At 40.4% G+C, this 19,858-nt stretch overlaps 4 protein-coding genes across 4 annotated transcripts; 1 reads left to right on the forward strand and 3 right to left on the reverse strand.

The window, feature by feature from the left end:
* Window positions 1-3,114: 3,114 nt before the first annotated feature.
* MELLADRAFT_91811 (uncharacterized protein) lies at window positions 3,115-3,795 on the forward strand (the record flags this gene model as incomplete). The annotated part of the gene is made up of 5 exons (XM_007414722.1): window positions 3,115-3,159; window positions 3,223-3,253; window positions 3,318-3,515; window positions 3,577-3,683; window positions 3,745-3,795. 5 exons carry the CDS (start codon window positions 3,115-3,117, stop codon window positions 3,793-3,795), a joined length of 432 nt encoding a protein of 143 aa, XP_007414784.1.
* Window positions 3,796-8,929: 5,134 nt separating this feature from the next.
* MELLADRAFT_75549 (uncharacterized protein) lies at window positions 8,930-10,392 on the reverse strand (the record flags this gene model as incomplete). Its single annotated transcript, XM_007414727.1, has 4 exons — window positions 8,930-9,379; window positions 9,453-9,698; window positions 9,770-10,054; window positions 10,121-10,392. The coding sequence occupies 4 exons, from the start codon at window positions 10,312-10,314 to the stop codon at window positions 9,004-9,006; spliced, it is 1,101 nt and encodes a 366-aa protein (XP_007414789.1).
* A 1,375-nt stretch (window positions 10,393-11,767) lies between these two features.
* On the reverse strand, window positions 11,768-12,399 carry MELLADRAFT_72897 (uncharacterized protein; the record flags this gene model as incomplete). The annotated part of the gene is made up of 1 exon (XM_007414726.1): window positions 11,768-12,399. One exon carries the CDS (start codon window positions 12,317-12,319, stop codon window positions 11,996-11,998), a length of 324 nt encoding a protein of 107 aa, XP_007414788.1.
* A 74-nt stretch (window positions 12,400-12,473) lies between these two features.
* MELLADRAFT_49970 (uncharacterized protein) lies at window positions 12,474-15,451 on the reverse strand (the record flags this gene model as incomplete). Its single annotated transcript, XM_007414725.1, has 7 exons — window positions 12,474-12,997; window positions 13,070-13,744; window positions 13,811-13,910; window positions 13,987-14,381; window positions 14,491-14,626; window positions 14,704-14,817; window positions 14,889-15,451. Coding segments are annotated over 7 exons (2,505 nt in total), but the record flags the coding sequence as incomplete, so codon positions are not given.
* Between the last annotated feature and the right edge of the window lie 4,407 nt (window positions 15,452-19,858).

The following is a 19,858-nucleotide window of genomic DNA, read 5'->3' on the forward strand; positions in this document are numbered from 1 at the left end:
TTTGACTAATGTGTGTTTCAATTGTACTTTTTTATATCTTTGATTGAATTTCACTCTCAAACAGATTCAATTCTTTGGTTAGAGTATCAGTGATAGGGTTTGAGGGAGAACAAACCTTGTGCCAAGATATTTCTGTTTGTGAAAAGTCTACCCTATTGATCATGCCTCACAAGAGCGCACATCATTTGATCAGTTTACTATTATTATTAATTATTTCTGACCACTTTTCATTCTGCCACTGTGGACTCCCTACTGTCAAGAAAGAGGCTGTTGTCATCAAACCTGGGCCAGCAACACAGGTGTTGCGTGCTGCGGCTGCGCCGGGCGCTGCCCTCCGCGCTGCCCTCCGCTTCTGCCTACGCTGTGAGCCAGAATTGGCCTGACCTACCGTGCAGCAAGATGTGTCAAATCAACTGTCTTTTTGGGCCGCAACAACATTTGTTGCATTACTGTCCAAAAAATCTTAAATTCAGTGTTTTTTTTGGCGCTGTTGCACAACCCAAGCTTACCTTTTGTTGTTTCTGTACTTACCGCAATGCGGTGTCTGCTGCTGGGTGTTGTTGTGTGTTGCGAGTAACACACCAAAAAACATGCTTGCTGTGGTGTGGTGTGTTTCTGGCACAGGGTTGTGCTCATCATCTACTTTCAACTAAATCAACTCCTTGGTTATGCCAACTTTATTACACTATTGAAAAATATCAACCATCAGATAAAAAAAAGTAACAAAATCCTTGAAGATCAAAAACCGTCTATAAATAAGAACTCAGGTTTCATTCCTTCTTCTTTTTCAATCTTCAACTTCCCATCATCTAGACCTTGTTTCAAACCCTACACTTGATGAAAGTTGTTGAGCAATTGGTTCTCCAATTCCACAAATTCATTTAATCATTTCAATTTTTTTTCAATTTGAATACCCACTTCTAGTATTGAATTTTCTCAATCAATATGATTGAATTAAAGTACTAACCTATAACATTGTTCAACAAGAACAAGACAATTAGATGAGTTGAGGTTTATGAACTATGTTGAAGATAATTGAAAGGGATATTTCGAGTAATCTGTTGTAGAACATCTATGTGTGAGGAATTCAGTTCTTCTGGGTTGGTTATTGCATTGAAGATGACTATTGAATGGCTGAATTGGAGGGCTCAAGTTGGCCACTATTTACTTAATTTTTCCTCCCAGCAAGGGTGCAACTATACTATACCGGTATAGGTATAGTTGGGTATAGTATTGTTCTCACCATACTATACTATACTGGGTATAGTATAGTTGAACTATACTTTAACCAACTATATTCAGTATTGTATCCTTTCACCAACTATACCTGGAAAAGTGTTATATATGTTTTCCATCAACTTATCCAACTATACTGCACAGTATAGTTTGGTATATCTGAGTATAGTTCATCTATACTATACCGAGTATAGTTCAAGTACAGTATAGTTTGACTATACTATACCAAGTATAGTATAGTATAGTTGCAGCCTTGCTCCCAGCCCTTCAAATCTCATTTTGTTTACAAAAATCCACCAAACTTGCTTCTCAGGAAGGGCTGTCTGAAGGTATTTTGAAAATTCCAAAATTATAAGCAGTGTTTTGATGTAGGGACATTTGTATTTTAGGTGTTTTTTTTACTTGAACCCCGCTAATGGGAATGACTTTGGTCCCAAAAGTTGTTGACATCCTTGTACCTTTACAAATGGAACAATTATATGACTAAGATATGTAATATCCTTAACAGACTTGGAATCTGTGATACACACTTTGACCGCCCCACAAATCTTTGGTTTGACTTGTCTAGCTCTTCTACCTTGATTAGTACCCACTTCCTCAAGTGTCACAAAAAAGTTGAGCATTGCTCTTGGAGAGACTTTAACTTGTCATATAACTAACAATGAGTGAATCACGAGTTATGATGAGTGATGATAAGGAAGATTTATCTTGAGGTTGTTGAGTGCAGTAAGAAGTGGTCCAAATTGTGGATTATAAGGTAGAAGGCAAAGTGTTGATTGTTGAATAAGATTGATTTGAAAGCAAAGCTGGTGAAGATATAAAAGAAAATGGTGAGGTTTGAATGGGGTTACAACTGGTGAGATGGGTGGGTACTGCTTACTTGTTCCCTTTTGAAGAGTCTAAAATGTTAGGAGGTTGTGCCGTCAAGTCTTTTGCTAAACCCACACCCAAACCAATAGTTGTAGATCCATTTGATGGGGTAGGTTGTACTGAGGATGCAGGTAATGCCTTTGATACTCAGATCACCATCCAAGAATGCAGGAACTAGCCAAATCACACAAACAAATGGTTCTTGCTCAACCTTGTCATTGATTGGTTTAACAAGATTAGTTTGGCAGTGTTGCGGGATCAGAACACAGCCATAAGTCAATGATTGTGACATTAAGCAAATGAAAGCAAGTACCAAAGGCAAACTCAACATTCTCCATCTCCTACCCTTTGACTTTCACATCAGGCAAATGACAGGTTTGAAAAAGGTGCAAGTGAAGCACTTTCATTGCATGCCCAAGCTGCTAGTATGACCCACGTGATTTACCCCCAAAATGAAGTCAAACCCAAGTACAAAAGATCAGTGAGATGACTTCTGGCTAGAGCACCCTCTGGCGGATGACCTAGGATCAAGTCGACTGTTGACACGGACAAAAAATATCTCTCTGTCGGGGACTCGAACCCCGGTTGCCCGCGTGACAAGCGGGAGTACTGACCACTATACTAACAAAGATACTGAAGACTGTGGGATTCGAACCCACGCCCGAAGACCGCCGGATTACCCGAAGGATCCTTAAGACGGCGCCTTAGACCACTCGGCCAAATCTCCATACAGCTTCTTCTGTATTTCGATACTCGAGCTGCCCGGTTCCCTACACTACCTCACAACATCCTCCGCATACATTCACATCAACTCGCCACTTCCTTTCCTTGCCCTCACTTCACCAACAAGGAACTCAGCATTCTCATCCTTCCTATTCGACACCTTCTTCGTTCTTTCCTGACATTCTCATCAGTCCGACTCCCAGGAGTGCAACTTTCATCAAGAATATTCAGTAACACTACATACAACTGCTCGACTTCCGTGCTCGATCAACTTTGCAACTCTCGATGAACCTCATGTCTTTCCAGCTCGCTCTCCTAGCCACAATCTTGGTGCGCGCCCTTCGATCGAGCCCAAAAAACCTAGATCTCATATACTAAAACTGGTTCCATCAGCTCATCTCTCCCATCATCGCAGACATCTCTTGTATGTATCCTCTCAATAACCATCTCCCTCGCTGCTCTTATACATCCTGACTACCCTCATCAAGTTTGTAAATGCATGTGTTTCTCAAACTACACCATCGTCCCACTTTATCGCCCAAAGGATATAGCAAAACCTTGCTTGACTTGTACAAAACAATTCTGTCTCGATCAGAAACTCGCCATCTGTCAGAATGCTCAACTCGGTAACACAAATCCTGATACAGGAACTGGGGATGAGGGCGATGTCAGAACAAAGTGCTTTCGTTAGTGGTCTCTCTCTTGACTTTCATTTCATCCTTTGCTGAACCTTCCTTCATCCTCCAGAAAGGGATTCTGCAAAAGACGCCACCATCGTCATTGGATTTATCATCATCACCACCGCTCTTCTCTTGGGCGCCTTTCTAAAAGAGTACGCTGCTGGGGCTTACGAGGTCAGCATTTCTCATCACTATTCATCACTCTCCTCTATTAATAATACTCTCTTTCCAACAGCTTTTGCGCAAACTGCAAAGGACAAACGCCAATCCTTATCTCGGCCTCTGACTCACTCCCTTCTCTCTCTCCGTCAAGCCTAATGTACCTCTATAGAAATCTTACACTTCAAACTTCGGCGATCAAATCCCTTTTTTCTGATATTTTCTTCAAGAGAATCAAAGGTGAAACCAAAAACTACACTGCATGACACATCAATTTTGAAATCGCGCATTTGCTCATCTTGATGAAGATGTGTAGAATGTTCGTCAATCACTCAAGCTCATTCCAATTGGGTTTGGATACCAGAGCCTGGCAAACATGATGATACTAGCCTTACCCCTTCGGCATGCTTACACTTCTTGATATTAGACATCCACAGTTTCTCTTAGTAGAAGTCATATTGTGTTACAACATATTTTTCCGGAAGCGTGTGATATAGAAATCGATATGGTGGGGCAGGAAACCAAAAGTGATGGCATTAAACACACATCAAGTAGGGTATATTGGATTATAGTATACAATACCATGTATGACTCTTCAAATCAACCTATGCACGACACAACCCACGTCTTCAACCCTGCCTAATTTTTTTGTTGCTTCACTCAATTAATCAGGTGCTGTTGCTTCACGCAAGTACCACATGCTGGCACCAAATCAAGTACCTTTTTATATGATTCACCACTGCTCAACACGGGTGAGCTCATTTGAGTCATCCAAGGATGGCTAAACTGATCATGATGAAGTTCAAACCAAAAGGGCTGCTTCTGTTCACATTGTTGAAGACCATCTTCTATTGAACAAAGCAACATATATATTAAAAGCAGTGCTTACATACACTCCCCTTACAAAAACAACCTACTATCCTGGTTTCAAAGCAGCATTTGCAAGAATGGTGATTGTGACTGGACTTAGAAGGCAACACTAGGATGGTTGACATAGAGTTGACTTAATCATTGCTTCACATGTCACAACAATGTGAATTCACTTGAGAGTCTAGCACAATTGGTATACCTTTGTGGCCTGTTCCATGGGTAGGCCTGGGGCACAGCACTTGAGCTAAATTTTGGGTGGGCTTTCCCAGGTCAAATTTTGAATTTCACCTGACCCAAGTGACCCTTGGAATATATTCTACCTTTGGTCTCCAGCTTTCCCACCTCAAAGCCACAACACACACAATATGAGGACTGATCAAGTTTCAGATTTTGGAGATGTTGTTTATGATAAGGAGGAAGGGGAGCAGTTAAACAGACACAAATCCTGCGACATATATGATTATACAGGCAAACCTATGGGTAATGATGCCCCTGAGAAGTTATAAACCTTCTAAGCCCACAGTTCTCATTCTGGTCTAATACCAAATTGAGCTGGTTGAATTTTGTGCCTATCCCATGAATCTGCCCAACCCAATGACCAGTATCATAGTTTAGGGAACTCAAAGGGTATATCTCCACCAGCCATGAAATATGCCCTTGGGTTTTGACAAAAAAACAAGCTTCCCTTTTCCATTTCTTTCCAAAGCTGTGTTCAATCTCACAGAATGATGGTTGAGGATATTTGTATATGTTATGCATTATAAAAGTTGTTTTCTGGATATTCCAAATCCAAATATTGTGAATGGTGATTTCTTGGGCTATGGACGTTCAAGGTGGCGGACATTGCACAATCCTGACTCCCCTGTCCACATCTGGATGTGTCGGACCTAAGAACAGGCTTTTTGTCAAAAGTGAGATTGGACACTCCTTGAGGGTGTCCAAAGCAGTTCCCCAATTGTGCAAGGTTCAAAACCCACTGCAGTGTTCCTCACAAAATACAGGGTTGGTCATCAACCCACATATCTAAGGGCTCTCAACATTGCACACATCCACACAAAATCTCAAGCAAATGTTTGTAATTTCAACTTTGGTTGTGTCAATATCAGAGTAAAACTTGAAGGATACTCAAGCATTGAATCAAAGCTTTCTGCCTAAATTTGATTGCTACAGTTTGCAAACAGACTTTTTTCTACCACTTACATCTAAAACTTACTATCAAGGGTCTGTGTATGACCTCTTGCAATGATCAGATAATGGCAGACACTATTATAACATAAGTCAGTGAAAGATGGTTGTGCACTGTATCTCAAAACCACTTTGACCTGCATGTACCAGAGCATCAGCAGTGGTCCTTGTATATTCTCAAGTATATAAGATATAAAATATAGAAGAAATTCAGTGACCCTTGCAAAATCTAGGATGGACCACCAAGAGTCTTGGGGTTTTGGTTCAGAGTCTCCCAATTTGAGTGTTCAATCAGGACTCTCAACATCAGATACAGCCCTATAAAGCCCCTATATGTTGCAAAGACACAACAAGGGTACTCAAAACAAGTATGTAGTGCCACATACTTTCAAATTTTGTTTTTGACAGGCAAAATGACCTAAACTGACATTTTCAATCACACAATTTGCCAGATATAATTCAAAATGTCCTGTCCTTTAACTTGTTATGGTATTTTCTGTGTCAAAAATGAAATTTGGAAGGTATGTGGGGCCACATATGTTATGTGGCACCACACATATATGGTGCCACATACATACTTTGAGTACCCTTAACAAACATAAAGTACAAGCATATCATACACCAAAGTTGAGGGTTCCCTGTCAATTTATGTGCTCTGCTACACACACACACATTTTCTTTGACCCTTCCACATTGAGAATTGTCATTGGGGGCTGATTGAGAGTCTGGAGACCAGGAGTCCAAGCACCACTGTGGATGCTCTTATCTTTAGGAATCACACATTTACATATTTCCTGATTCTTCACAAGACCTAAGGAGATATTAAACAAACCTACTCCAATCAACATTACCCAATATAACAAGTTTACTTCAAGTTCAACACAACACCTCACAAAGTATAAATGTCTCAGGTCAGCAGCAGATAGGAAGACATAAAGATTACATCACCGAACAAAGAATGACTTGATCAAAGATCCTGAAAACTTGACAAACAGTAGCTCAGAAGATTACACTGGATCTACATCCCCACCCCTTGCCACTTCAAAGCAACCAACACTGTTGTAGACTATTAATCTGCATTCATTGAATTTTCATTTGATTCTATCAATTTCACAACTACTGGATGTTATAAGATCTGAAAGGTACAAATCACAGCTGAAGCATTCACCATTGATGAGGAATATTCAAATCATGATGTGTTAATTATTAAAATTGATTAAAACAAACACCCTTCTTTTTTGTACCCTTTGGAGCTTCTGCCAAAAACAAGTTGGACATGACGTTCTTCTGAGTGGTTAGGGACTTGCATTTAACAGCTGACCTACATAGCTCACTTAACAGTACCACACTGATTATGGGTTTAGAAGGCTTTCAATTCAAACTCATAGCTTTATGTACTCAGAGGGTCCACCCAATAGAGCCATAAACCATTTAGAGTCATTAGAACCCCTTTACGCAAAGTGGTATTTTTATACACGGGTTTGACTCTACTGATAGTAAATAAACATCTTGATAACAAATTACATTCCAACATGCCCTAAATACAAACACCATGGAACTTGAAATCCATATCAAGCACTGATACACAAGGCACCTTCAACCAATCCACTTCTTTCACCTTATCAAACACCATCTCACCATGTAAGAATCAAATCCATTGAACCTCTAGATTAATCAAATAAACTTATTGATTTTCATTAATGTGAATCTGAACCTGTTGGGTAGTGCCAGTAGCATACCATGAAAGCTAATGACAACAGTTTGAGAGAAACTTGGTATGATGATAACATTTTTGAATGTTTATTTAAATGATATGTGTGATAATAAACTACATTTATTGAATTAAAAACAAGTTATTATCCTTTTACCTTCTTTTGTGATGACACCCCCACCCATCACATGACTGAACCACTTCTTGGATCAACTTGACCAATTCTCTACTTGAGTTCCATAAAATTATCTGATTCTTAATGAGAATTAAATATAATCAATTTACTATGGGCTTCATAGATCTTAGAATTTGATTGGGAAGGTCCTTCAACATGCCCCAGATATTTTGTCTTTGTCAACACCAAAGCTGGGGATTGGTTGTGTCATCAATAAGATATTGAATGTACTTATGTAGATGTACTTATCCTCAAGTCACTCCCATACTGCTGACAGAACCTCACTGAACTCTTCTCACATGATAAAGAGTCACAAGGATGTGATAGGAGAAATGGCAATGATGCAACCAGACATCAATACAAGGGCTAAGAGAAGGGGATGGGATATCTGATACAAGTCATGTACCAAAAGATCTTTAGCTTTGGGGGACTGGGGACTGGACTCAGTGAAATGCACCTCTAGCTACATAGCCATTGATTGTCCATTCATATATAGTTCATGAACAAACCCATATATAAATGCAAACCACCTACACAGTAATTTAAGTAAAGATGATGATAACACACTGCCAGCATTAAAGAGGTTCCCAGATGGGAATATGGGTCCTAGTGATCACATTCCCATCCTGCTACTGTTACACAGTTCCATGAATATTTCCTGAGTAGCCATTGTGATATATGTAGTCAATATTTGGAGATGTGTGGCTCAATCTGAACAAAGTTACAGCATGTATTACACATGAACTCCTTATCTAGATGAGCAGATAACTGAGCGGACCTGTATGTAGCTGATAGCTAAGGATTTACTTAGATGTTTGCACATATGTAGTGTATGCCTCATGGCTCAGATGTGCAGTGCAAGATGATTTGATGCACCATTGTTCTCTCAATGATATTCCCAGCCTAGGTCATGTTCCGACCAGGGAACATATTTAATGCTGGCAGTGACAATCTGTACCATTCCAAGACCATTCTTCTTTTTAAATCAAACACATATCCAATATTTTTTTATATAAAGGTTTATAATGAATCACACAAAAAGAAAAGAAAAGAAAAAAAATTGATCAAAAAGTTATCAAAAGATTTTTTTTTTGGTTTGCTTTTCTTTTCTGTTGATGATGTTCACAATTTTTTTCTTTGTAACAAAAAAAAATCTCTTGAATCCGGCCATACAAATCAAACCATCAAAAAAAAAAAGTAAAGATGAAAAAGAAAAATGAAAAAGAAAAAAAAAACTAAAATCTCATTGATTGAAAATCTATATATGTAGATGATTGTAATATGGTAAGAGTAAGTAAGTTTAAAAAAATAGATTCATCTCAAAGAAGGTAACAGTAAAAGTAAAACTAGTCAAAAAGTAATGAATTCTCAAAACATATGAATTTTTTTTTGTTCTAACGTCCAAGAGCTCTTTTGATTCCAGCGATCTTTTCATCCAAGACTTCAGGTTTAGTTTTAAAAGCCACTAAACCAGTTAAAGCGATTCCATAACCAAAGATTTGAAGTAAAGTCACTGAACTACCTAAGATCAAAATCGATCCACCTACCAATAACAAATCTTTAACTACACCCGATAAAGTTAAAACCAATGAAGAAGCTGATCCAATCAAAAACACAACTGCCACATTCAAACAAAACGCAACTCCTGCATTTGTGATGAGGATGATGGGACCAAGTGTGTTTAAGGCTTCTTGGAATGGTGCTCTTCCTTCGTATAATGGAATCAAAAGTGCATTGAGAGTTGCACAAACAGGTGCGAAGTAATAGAGACTAGATCAAAACCACAAAGGATCAGTTTTCATTAGTGATTGAGGTTGTTTGATGATTTGATTGATTGACTTACGATACTAAAGGATCCATCTTCATCCCATGTAAAAGTTTTTGAATCGTTACTAATCTTGAAGCTTCAAACATGATTGCAAGTGATTGACTAATGAAACCAGACATTGAGAATTGAACTTCTCCAACTGAAGCAATAGCTACACCTAATGAGATCAAAACCACGATCAACATGGTTCTTTGATTAGGTTTTTCGAGTCCCATGATGATTGACATTCCTAAGACAGCTACAGATGTGAATGCTTTCAACCTTTGATGAAACACAAATTCGTTATCAGTTTGTTTTTCTTGAGAGATTGATGATTCGGTTCAAAGACTTACATTTGAATAAACGAGACACTCAAAGTCAAGTAAGCCATATTACTGAAAATCAAACTAGCACTAAAGAGAGCGCCAATAGGTAAGATCGATTTGGCCCATCGATCCCAACTCAATTGAACGTGAGATAAACCGTTTAAGAGATTAGTCGTACGAGCCAGGATCCGAGTGCCAACAGTAGCAAAAGTTAAATGCCATGTTGTGAGCCAGATTGGATAAGCAAAGTTCAAATCAGATAAAATGTATTTATTATAAATGATGACTGAAGATGAAAGAGCGATCCAAATGCTAGTGAAAGAGAAAGAGAAAGGTCAGATTAGCGATTGAGATGAGTGATGAAAACAAATGACTAACCTGATGATGATGACTGGATGTAAAGCTTTCTTTGGAGTAGCTTGAACAGGATTAGGTAATGGTTGAGAGAGATTTGAAAGATTATTAGGATTTGAAGGTAAAGAAGTAGCTTGATCATCTATATCGAAGACAGTATGATCGATTTTTTCATCAGCATTTAAGATTGGTTGTTTGAGGTTATCAGATGACATCATGGTGATGTGTGAATAGAATGAAATCGAAAAAGAGAAAACTGTGAGAGTTTTGTAAGTTGATGATGTGGAATTGGTGAGTGAAAAATGAATTGAGAAATCAAACCAAAATGGAAAGTTTGTGGTCAGAATCCAATCCAAGAATATCAGTTTGTTTAAAAATTCAAAATTTCAATAGGTTTTAGTAGTAAATTCAGTTGTAAAATACTTAGTATGGAAGTTCAGTTCAATGTATGGCTGCTAAGCTGAGTGGAATCTCAAAGTAAAATAAGTAAGATAACAACCGATCTACTTAAACTTACATACTTGGAGTCACATCGAAGGGGTGAGTTCATCCATTCAAACTTGTCAAACTTCATCCCACCATGTCCCAGCAATCACTCTCATCAGACATCAACCGCAGGGTGAAGAAGATCAAGATCAACCAAATAAGACTGACACTCTGTCACCATACATACTATTACAACTACGGTCCAACAAGCGATTCAGCAACTTGAAGATCTACTAACTTCGCTTCAACCCTTCACCCTTTCCTCAATCAAACACTTTTTCGAGTTCATTTCTTTTTCATTCAAACTTCACTTCTGATCTCAAAACAATCCAGCGTAAGTTTCATAAAAGATACTCTGACCTATTTGTGCCTTCACTTGTAATGAAAACTTGCAAACCAAGAGTCATCCAGAGTGACGTATAATCTCTCACCATCTACAAGTCTTGATGCAACGGGTTCATCTTGAAATTAACGCACGGGGGTGGGTTATGATCAGAGATCGACAGGTTGGGGTTCTTTTTGCAAAGATTGATTAAATTTGATGTTCCTTCAGTTCCTTATGCTACAAGCTTATGGTGGGCTGTAGCTTGCACGTTGCAAAAAAAGATTGATTGAGATTGAGAATCCCCCACTGAGATATACATGAGCGTGATCACTTGGGGAAAAGATCGTACAAGACGTTGGCAAGACCCTTAAAAAGCTCCCACATATGTATCACCCTGCTATGTTGTACTTGGAACATTTGGTTCCAAAAACCTAATGAAAAAGAAGTTCATCCAAACGGAGAAAATGGGTGAATTTTAAAAACTGGGTTCAGAATGAATTTTTGAAAGGTATCTGATGCAGTCTTTCCTTAACTCCAAAAGATACATATTTGATCTGATATCTTTACGTCTTAGCTTGATTTATATACTCACAATAAACTTCAAGCTTGATCAAATGATCCTCATCTTAACAATCTTCTTTTCATTTCTTTAATGCAGAAGAATACCATCAATCAACCTCCAATTTCAAACTGCCTCAAAGAATCCTCTTCATAAGATCAAGACTTTCTTTAATACACACATGATGTATATAGAGATAAAGCCAATTGTGAAATGATGATTGTACAAGTAACATTCCTTAACATAAATTTCACATTGATCAAAAGACGATAAACTTTCAATCACCATAGTGAAGTCCAATATGTAATATAAAATGATTTCCAAACTCTTGAAATCAATAAAAACAAAATAAAATGATATGTATACAATGCAAATTTAAATCAAATTACAAGTTCAACCCATCACTTTTAACTACAACTTGCCACTATATAGCTTCACATGTTCTACTATGTCCTGTGCTAATAAAACATTTCATTTCTGAATTCCAACATACTTGTCCTTTAGTACAGATCAAGAATAGTGATACCGATCACCATTTCTTAATATCATGATTCCAAACCTCATTTAAGATCGTCTTCAAATTCCCACCTGGTGGTTTAGGCCCCGTAGAACCACTTACTGTCCCACTCCCACTCTCAATCGGTAGATTGCTCACACCTTCCTCTACTTGTTTAACTCGATCCACAGGTCCTGATGGTGTTCTCTCAGCAGTCGTTTCACTTGCCATCACTCCAAATGGATCTTCATCGTCCTCAAGTTCACCTATACCTGCCCATTTCTTTTGCACATCATCAGGAACCAGTCTTATGGGTTCTTCAGATTCTTCTTCATCAATTGCTTCAACACCCATCATCGGTCGACGATCATGAACCCCAACTCCAGCACTCTTGACCTGACGACGTGTTAGTTTGGAAGTGTTGATGTGCACTTGAGGAGGTCCACTTGTGCCTTGACCACTGGTGTTCAAGGCAGATTGACTACGACTGTTCGTTCCTTTTACTGGGCCAACGCTCGTAGATCGACGTGGTGATATTGAAGAATTGAATTGATGTGACTTCATTCCACTTTGGTGCAACCTGTGAGCAGCACCAGGCATTCCGACTGCCGATGGCGGGACCATCATACTATTATTCATTCGACCAGCCATCGGTGGACCAGTAGGTGCGTTTGGATTAAGCAGGCGTGATTTGGCTCCTAACATCATTGCCCCGTGATTGGGAGATAGACTAGAGTGAGCCATCAAACGACTGTTGCGTTGAGTAAGAGGAGGAATGTTCATGTGGTGAGGTTGCATGCCACTCTGATGGATAGCCGAATCAGCGGCCGAGAAACCGATTGCCTTGGAGAGATATAACGAAGCTGTTTGGTTTGAAGGCTCCCAATTAGGATGATGAGCAACGAAGCTGAGCAGCGAGCGTTCCATCTTGTTCACGTCGGATTGATTTTGCGGATGAGGCGTAGGTCTTGAGGTTGGAACTTGTTGACGGGGTGGATGTGGAGTGTTATTTGGATTAGGTTGAAGATACCCTGGCTGGAAAAAATCAATACATCAGATCACCATATCAAACCCAAGAAATCTGATCCAAATTTTAAAGGTACTTACTGAATTCACATTTCCCAACTTGCTGAAATCAAACACAGCAAAAGAACACACGTGTCCAATTCCGTCAACATGAATAGTGAATTCTCTAAAGAAATCAACTATCCGTTCACATCTTTGATCAGAGAATCCGTACCACAAAATGAACGGAGTTAAAAGTACGCTCATCAATTCTCGTAAGAAATTAACCACCTTCAGTTGAAACAATTCACAAAACTCAGTATAAATATCGAGCGAATGTAATTTACCATACCAATGAGGTGGTAAGTAATGAGTATGCTGTACGATATGCTGCATTAACACTTCAGGTGTTTCGATCGATTCTTCGTACTCTTTCGGTATCATGCCTCGCGAGATAGCAAGAATGGAACCAAAGAGCCCAATATAAAAGAGAACACTTCTATCTTTGGTGATTTGAAAGTGTAGAAACGCATCCGGGTCGAAGATCGAAAGTAAAATCAGTACAGCAGCGAATGATCCAGCCACAAAGCTAACGAATTTGGCCAGGATAGATGTCTTGGTCTTAGGAAATTGATCGACATATTGTTTAGATATTGAGTAACTTTTGAAAAGACGCGATTGGAAAAGATGAGGCAATTCATTATACTCTCTGAACTTCCACTGCGCAAGCTTGGTGAAATTCCGTGAGCCAATAGATGATGGATTTTGATGATATTCCTATGAAATTGAATACATCCAGTATTAGTCCAAATACCATTTCATAGCCCCCGCCAGCGAACATACCTCAAAGTAACGAAAAAACGAATACAACAAGACATATATCACAATGAAAGGCGCAAGTATTGCATTGATGATACCCATCAAAATAAAGCGACGTCGCAGTCTATGAGTAATACATAGCTGACATCAGAAGTCTAGATAAAACAAACTAGACTGTCATATCAAAACAGTTCACTCACCCCGCGGCCAAGTGAGCCTTATTCCTACTATCCAGAAATTCGTATTTGACTTGTCCTCGCTGATCGAGGAGGTAACCACGTAAACAAAACTCAAGATTCCATTCTAATGATGTAGTCAATTGGCGATCACCAATGAGTGCATTTCCCGACATCCAGCTTGGAAGAGGGGGGCGAAGATCCAGTATGTCTTTGTTGAAAAGCGCAATCAAGTAATTTTCCTCCCTCATGATTTGATTTGCGACATCATGCGCATCGAGCTTACGTTGAAGTACAGATTGACCTGAGGTTGCGGTGGCTCGTCGATGCTCAGGGGCAGTGTAGGAGGAAGGATGTTGGTGTTTTAAAGCCGCCAATTTGTCCACTAATCCGTGCCATGGGATAGTCTGGATCTCTACCTTTGTTTAAAACGGGAAGTCAAAGTCAACAAAAGGATGGAGAGAAGGCGCTGTCCGAAAATCCAGACGTGAACCCATAAGTCCTATCGCTAGTTTGAGTTGAGCATACCTCTGAAACCTCTAGAAGATTAGAAAAAAACTCGTGCATTTGCCAGAGTTTTGCGATGTCCTGGCTGAACCTTAACACTTTCCACACGTAAAATCCACCAAAGCATAAGACTAGTGAGGATGTGAGACCGGAAAACCTTTGAAAAACCTCAGTACATATTCATGAGTCAGCAGCAGGGAAGTTTCCTTCTGACTGAGTGTCATCAGCACATACCTTGTCACGCATCTTGGAATGATCACCTCTTCCAAATGGTGACTTTTCCTAAGAGTCGAATAATCAATGCAGCCCACTAAGAACGTAGAGAACCCTATGACAAAACCAACAGTCCTGAAGATGTCCCATTTAGACCTTAGAAGTGACAAGATCTGATTAGGATTTGAATCAAGGATTAAACTCACATCAAACTGCAGAGTCTAGCCAGGGCAATTGCCCAAATGCCCTTCCCACAATAATATCCATAAACGTCTTGCAAAAAAGCGTCTAGATCATCTAGATTGACCCATCTCCACAGCGCAACGTCACGTGGGCTAAGAGATGCCTTGAGAGTCGAATTCTCTCGAGGCTCATCAGCCGAGGTACCGCCTTGTTCGTCAACTTCATCAAGCTGAATATGACCATCTGGCTCGAGATAGCGGGCATACCGTGCTCGTTCTTGATTCCAGGTCTCTCGAGCGCGAGCCAAGAATCCCAAAGGCTCAGGGTATGTGGTTGGATTGGAGTCGATGATGACCGAAGATCGATGTTCATGAAGGATCGAACGATGAAGTGGAGCGGTTGTGCTGGATGAAAGAGTGCTTCCTGGATGCCTATGAGCAAACCCTTCAGGTGGAGGTGGTCGGGGTGTGTGATGTCGAATAAGTGAGGGGGAGGGGGAACTTGAACCATCCTCGTCGCTATCACGAGGATCATCTGGTTGAATCTTGGAGCTGTATCGGTGATCAGGCTGGTGGATGTCGATCATGATACTGGATGGTGGCCCTTCCATTCCAGGCGAAGTGGCTGTACTCTCAGCCGCAGCAACAGCAAGAGAAGTGTGAGGAATCTTTCCACCATCCAAGACGTTTTCAGATCGTTTAGCCTGATGAATACCTCCACCACCAGTCAACATATCGAACACTTTATTAGTAGGATAGCTGCGTGGTCTGGGGTCAAGCATTCCCACAATACTTCGAGATTGGTCGTCGTCCTCGTTCGGGCTTGAAGGTAATGTATTCGGTCCAAAATGGCTATATTCCAGCGGTTCCTGGTCATGAGGGTCGGCTGAAGTGTCAGAGACCGCCCCAATCGTGACATCTGCCGATGAGGAGGGTAAAGGAGACCTGGGTGAAATATTTATGAGAGGTACAGAGCCCAGGGATGGATCATCTGGGCCATCTGCTGGTTGATCTTGATTTTGTTGCTGAAAGTGTTCCATGTTTTGCGATAAAGGCAAGGTTCATACAGTTAACCCGAAGGGTAACATTAAGTTTCAACACTGCTGGAACTGATCAGATACTTGATGCTGGATGCGAGAAGGATGAAGTTTGATGTGTTTACGGATGAATTGGAATCTGATGGGAAATGTTTTATTGAATGATTTGGTCAAGAAGACCTTTCTGAAGAGTTGTCCATCTCGTGGGAACCGTGACAATCGATACTCGATAGGAGTCGAATGAATTTCGATCAGATCAACTGAACATCACGGGGCTTTACATAATACCCGATAGCCGCACCGGTACTGTCCCGTAGGACATACGTAGACAGTAGATGACGTGTGTTGATTCTTGACGAACTCTCCTTGTTTACCATATCATGAGTCCCACTCTCTTCAGTGGCAATCGGTGATCAGGTGAGTGGGATGACTTGGAAAACCTCTTACTTTGGTTATTCCGAATCCCAATCCTTTCCAACTTATCTTCATCTTTTCTTGCAATCTGGATCATCCCAATCCATGTTGACATTTGTCTGCTGCAGATATAGATCGATGAAAACTTATAAGTTGAAGAGCTGGCAGCGGCTGCGGGAGGCTTTCTTTAAGCTGAGGGTTTATGACTAGAAAAACACGTTAGACAAATTGTATATGATTTATAATCAGCCTCATCAACCACATCAGTGGAGAGAAATTGGTACATTTAGATTTTGTGGTATACCTCGCAAGAGCACTTGGATTCAAGGGAATTTGGTGTCATCAGAGTTTGGTTAGTATGAAATAAAAAAATAATGCTTTTGCGCCAAAAGTCATGTCGGAAAGTCTTGGATGAGGAAACTTGATGAGATTCTAACAAGTGATTTTTGAAAGTGTTTTCACATCACATGTCAAGTTCAACAGCTCACCTGACCATGGCATTACAATCGACCCAAGTGTTTTTCAACTTGCTTCTTTCTTGGCACTCCTCCAGAAAGCAACTTGGCAAGAACTGAAGGGCTATGTAGCAAGGAAAAACACAGACTTGTGTGCAGCTATGTCAGGAAGCTTGTCTTTTTGATAGATGAATCATCAAGTGAACCAAGTCCCAAGGGCAGGAAGTGTGAAATTATTTTCCTTTTGAAAATACAAAGGAGCGTTTGTCCAGGGTCTCAGAAAGGACCAAAAAATTGTGTGCACCAAACTTGGAAAAATCCAAGCATACTCAACGGTAGATAGGTATTTTTTAATAAAGTAGGGAATTCAGAGGTGATCTGATAAGAATCACGAGTTAGTGATTAAGAAGAGTGCTATGGCTAAAAGATCACTAGGGAGTGATGGAAAGAACTAATCACCTGATAAGAATCACGAGTTAGTGATTAAGAAGAGCGCTATGGCTAAAAGATCACTAGGGAGTGATGGAAAGAACTAATCACCTGTTGGAAGGTGGCACGATAAAGAGATGACAATGTTTGAGTGATATATTTCCATGAGCAGCATTGAGAAATAAGAAAGAGAAAACTAGATAACTATATGCAGACCTGATAAGAATCACAAGTTAGTGATTAAGAAGAGCGCTATGGCTAAAAGATCACTAGGGAGTGATGGAAAGAACTAATCACCTGTTGGAAGGTGGCACGATAAAGAGATGACAATGTTTGAGTGAAGAAAAACAATAACATGGCACAAACAGTGGCTCTTTATATGGCGGTGGTTCTTCTAGACATAGGTTAGGTATATATCAGGATTGCGTCTCTCATGTGCCGCTTTGGGACAAGTAAAACATACGAATTAATGATAAGGAGAAGGAAAGAAATGTAAGATACTATGACCAATGCGGAAGTGGTTGTTGTATGATTATAGGATGTTAACATTGGATTCGAAATTTAACACCCCCCCTCAATCTAAACATCCTATGATCTAATCAAATTCGTAAGATATTCATGTTGTGGTCGAGGGAGTGACTTGGTGCAAACATCAGCCAGCATTTCTTTGGTGGGAATGTATGTGGGAGTGATAATACTGTCTTCTACTTGTTCTCTGATCCAGTGAAGATGAACCTCAAAATGTTTAGACCTATCTTTAAATAACGGATTCTTCTGTAAGGCCAATGAGCTCTGATTATCACATAAAAACGGAGTACCACCATTTTGAGGACACCCTAAATCTTCTAAAATTCTACGTAAAAAGACCGTTTCTTGAGCCGCTTCATAGGCAGCACGATATTCAGCTTGAGTAGATGATGTTGATACCGAAGGTTGCTTCCTTGATCGCCAACTAACGCACCCATTACCTACCTTTGACACAAAACCTGAAGTTGATCGACGAGTAGTTGGACAGCCAGCATAGTCCGAGTCGGCATATACTTTTAAATTGACGGATCCCCCCCCTAAAACCAACCCCTCTTGATATGTACCTTGAAGATAACGTAAAATTCGTTTGAAAGCAGCCCAATGTGCTTGACCAGGCTTCTTCAGATGTTGAGCAAGTTGACCAGCTGCAAATGCTAGATCTGGTCGAGTACACAAGACAAGATAGTTGAGGAGGCCCACGGCTCGATTGTAGTTGAGGCCTGTAGAGAGAAACTGTTGATGATCTTCGTCCGAAGCTGGAGAGAGATAGGTGCCAGGTATCATCGGAGTCGTGACTGGATGGCAATCAGTCATACCATATTCTTCGATCATGCCTAAGATGTACTTATCTTGGGTCAAGGTGATGTTTTTAGCCGTTCTGTCTCGTTCCAGTCGCATTCCAAGGTAAAAAGAACAGTCTCCCATGTCCTCCATTTTGAATCGAGATTGAATGAGACTGGAGAATCGTTCAGTGTTCTTACCCATTATCAGCATGTCGTCCACATGTACATGAACGAAGCATCGCCAGGATGGATCATCGGAAACGAAGAGACATGGATCGGATTTAGATGGAGAGAAGTGAATAGATAAGAAGAAAGCCTTGACCATGTTGTACCAGCATCTGGGCAACTGCTTGAGACCATAAAGGGATCGATTAAATAATAGGACAATGTTCTTCCCTTTGAGTTTCGGTATGTAGCCTTGCGGAATCTTGATGTAAAGTACCTCTTCTGGAATTCCATTGAGAAAGGCACCGACCGCATCCATAAGCCTAACCTCCAGATCATCGATACCACACACGCTAAGAGCTATCCTCATGCTTGCCGCTCTGCCAGTTGGAGCATAGGTTTCATTGTAATCCAAACCTGGAATCTGAGAGAATCCCTGGGCGCATAGTCGGGCTTTGTGCTTGATTATGACATTATTTTGATCAGTTTTAAGACGGAAAGCCCAGGTAGTGCCTAAGGCGTGTGCTCCCTCAGGGAGTTCCATCTCAGTAAAAACGCCCATGTCGATTAAGTTGTTCAGCTCCTTCTCGATGGCTTGTTTCCAATGAATTGAGTCAGGTCTATTCATTGCCTCTCGATAGGAGTACGGTTCGGATTTAAGGTTGGCTAGGTTGGCTCGACACATGGAGACCAGAGAATTGGTGACTAGATTTGCTCTTTGTCTTGAGGTGATGATGTTGGAGGGGTCAATGGAGCTGGTGATAGCTTTGGGAGCAGGTTGATTTGCCGGGACCATGGTGAATGAAGGTCGAGTTGAAGAACTTTCTGTTGTGCGATTGATGTTGACGTCCGGCTGATCAGTGATTACATCGTCTTGCGTGATCTCAGGTTCTGGTATGATTTCAGGATCTGGAGATTCGCAAACTGGAGATGACGGTCTAGAGGAATCAGGAATAGTGAGAGTGGTTGAAGTAAGAGGAACACTGGGAGTGGACATGTCTTCATCGTAGACGAGCGGATGAATTGGAGATGTAGGAGTTAAATTTTCGACAGATTCATCAAAGTCGGAGTTGAGTTCTTTCAGTTCTACAGTGTCAGAGTTTCCAAATTTATCATTAAAGGAAGACAACACAGTAGGATCAGAAAAGGGAAAAATTTCTTCATTTATGGGATACAAAGTTGGA

Source organism: Melampsora larici-populina (assembly GCF_000204055.1).
Source record: "Melampsora larici-populina 98AG31 unplaced genomic scaffold MELLAscaffold_45, whole genome shotgun sequence".
Lineage (NCBI taxonomy): Eukaryota > Fungi > Basidiomycota > Pucciniomycetes > Pucciniales > Melampsoraceae > Melampsora > Melampsora laricis-populina.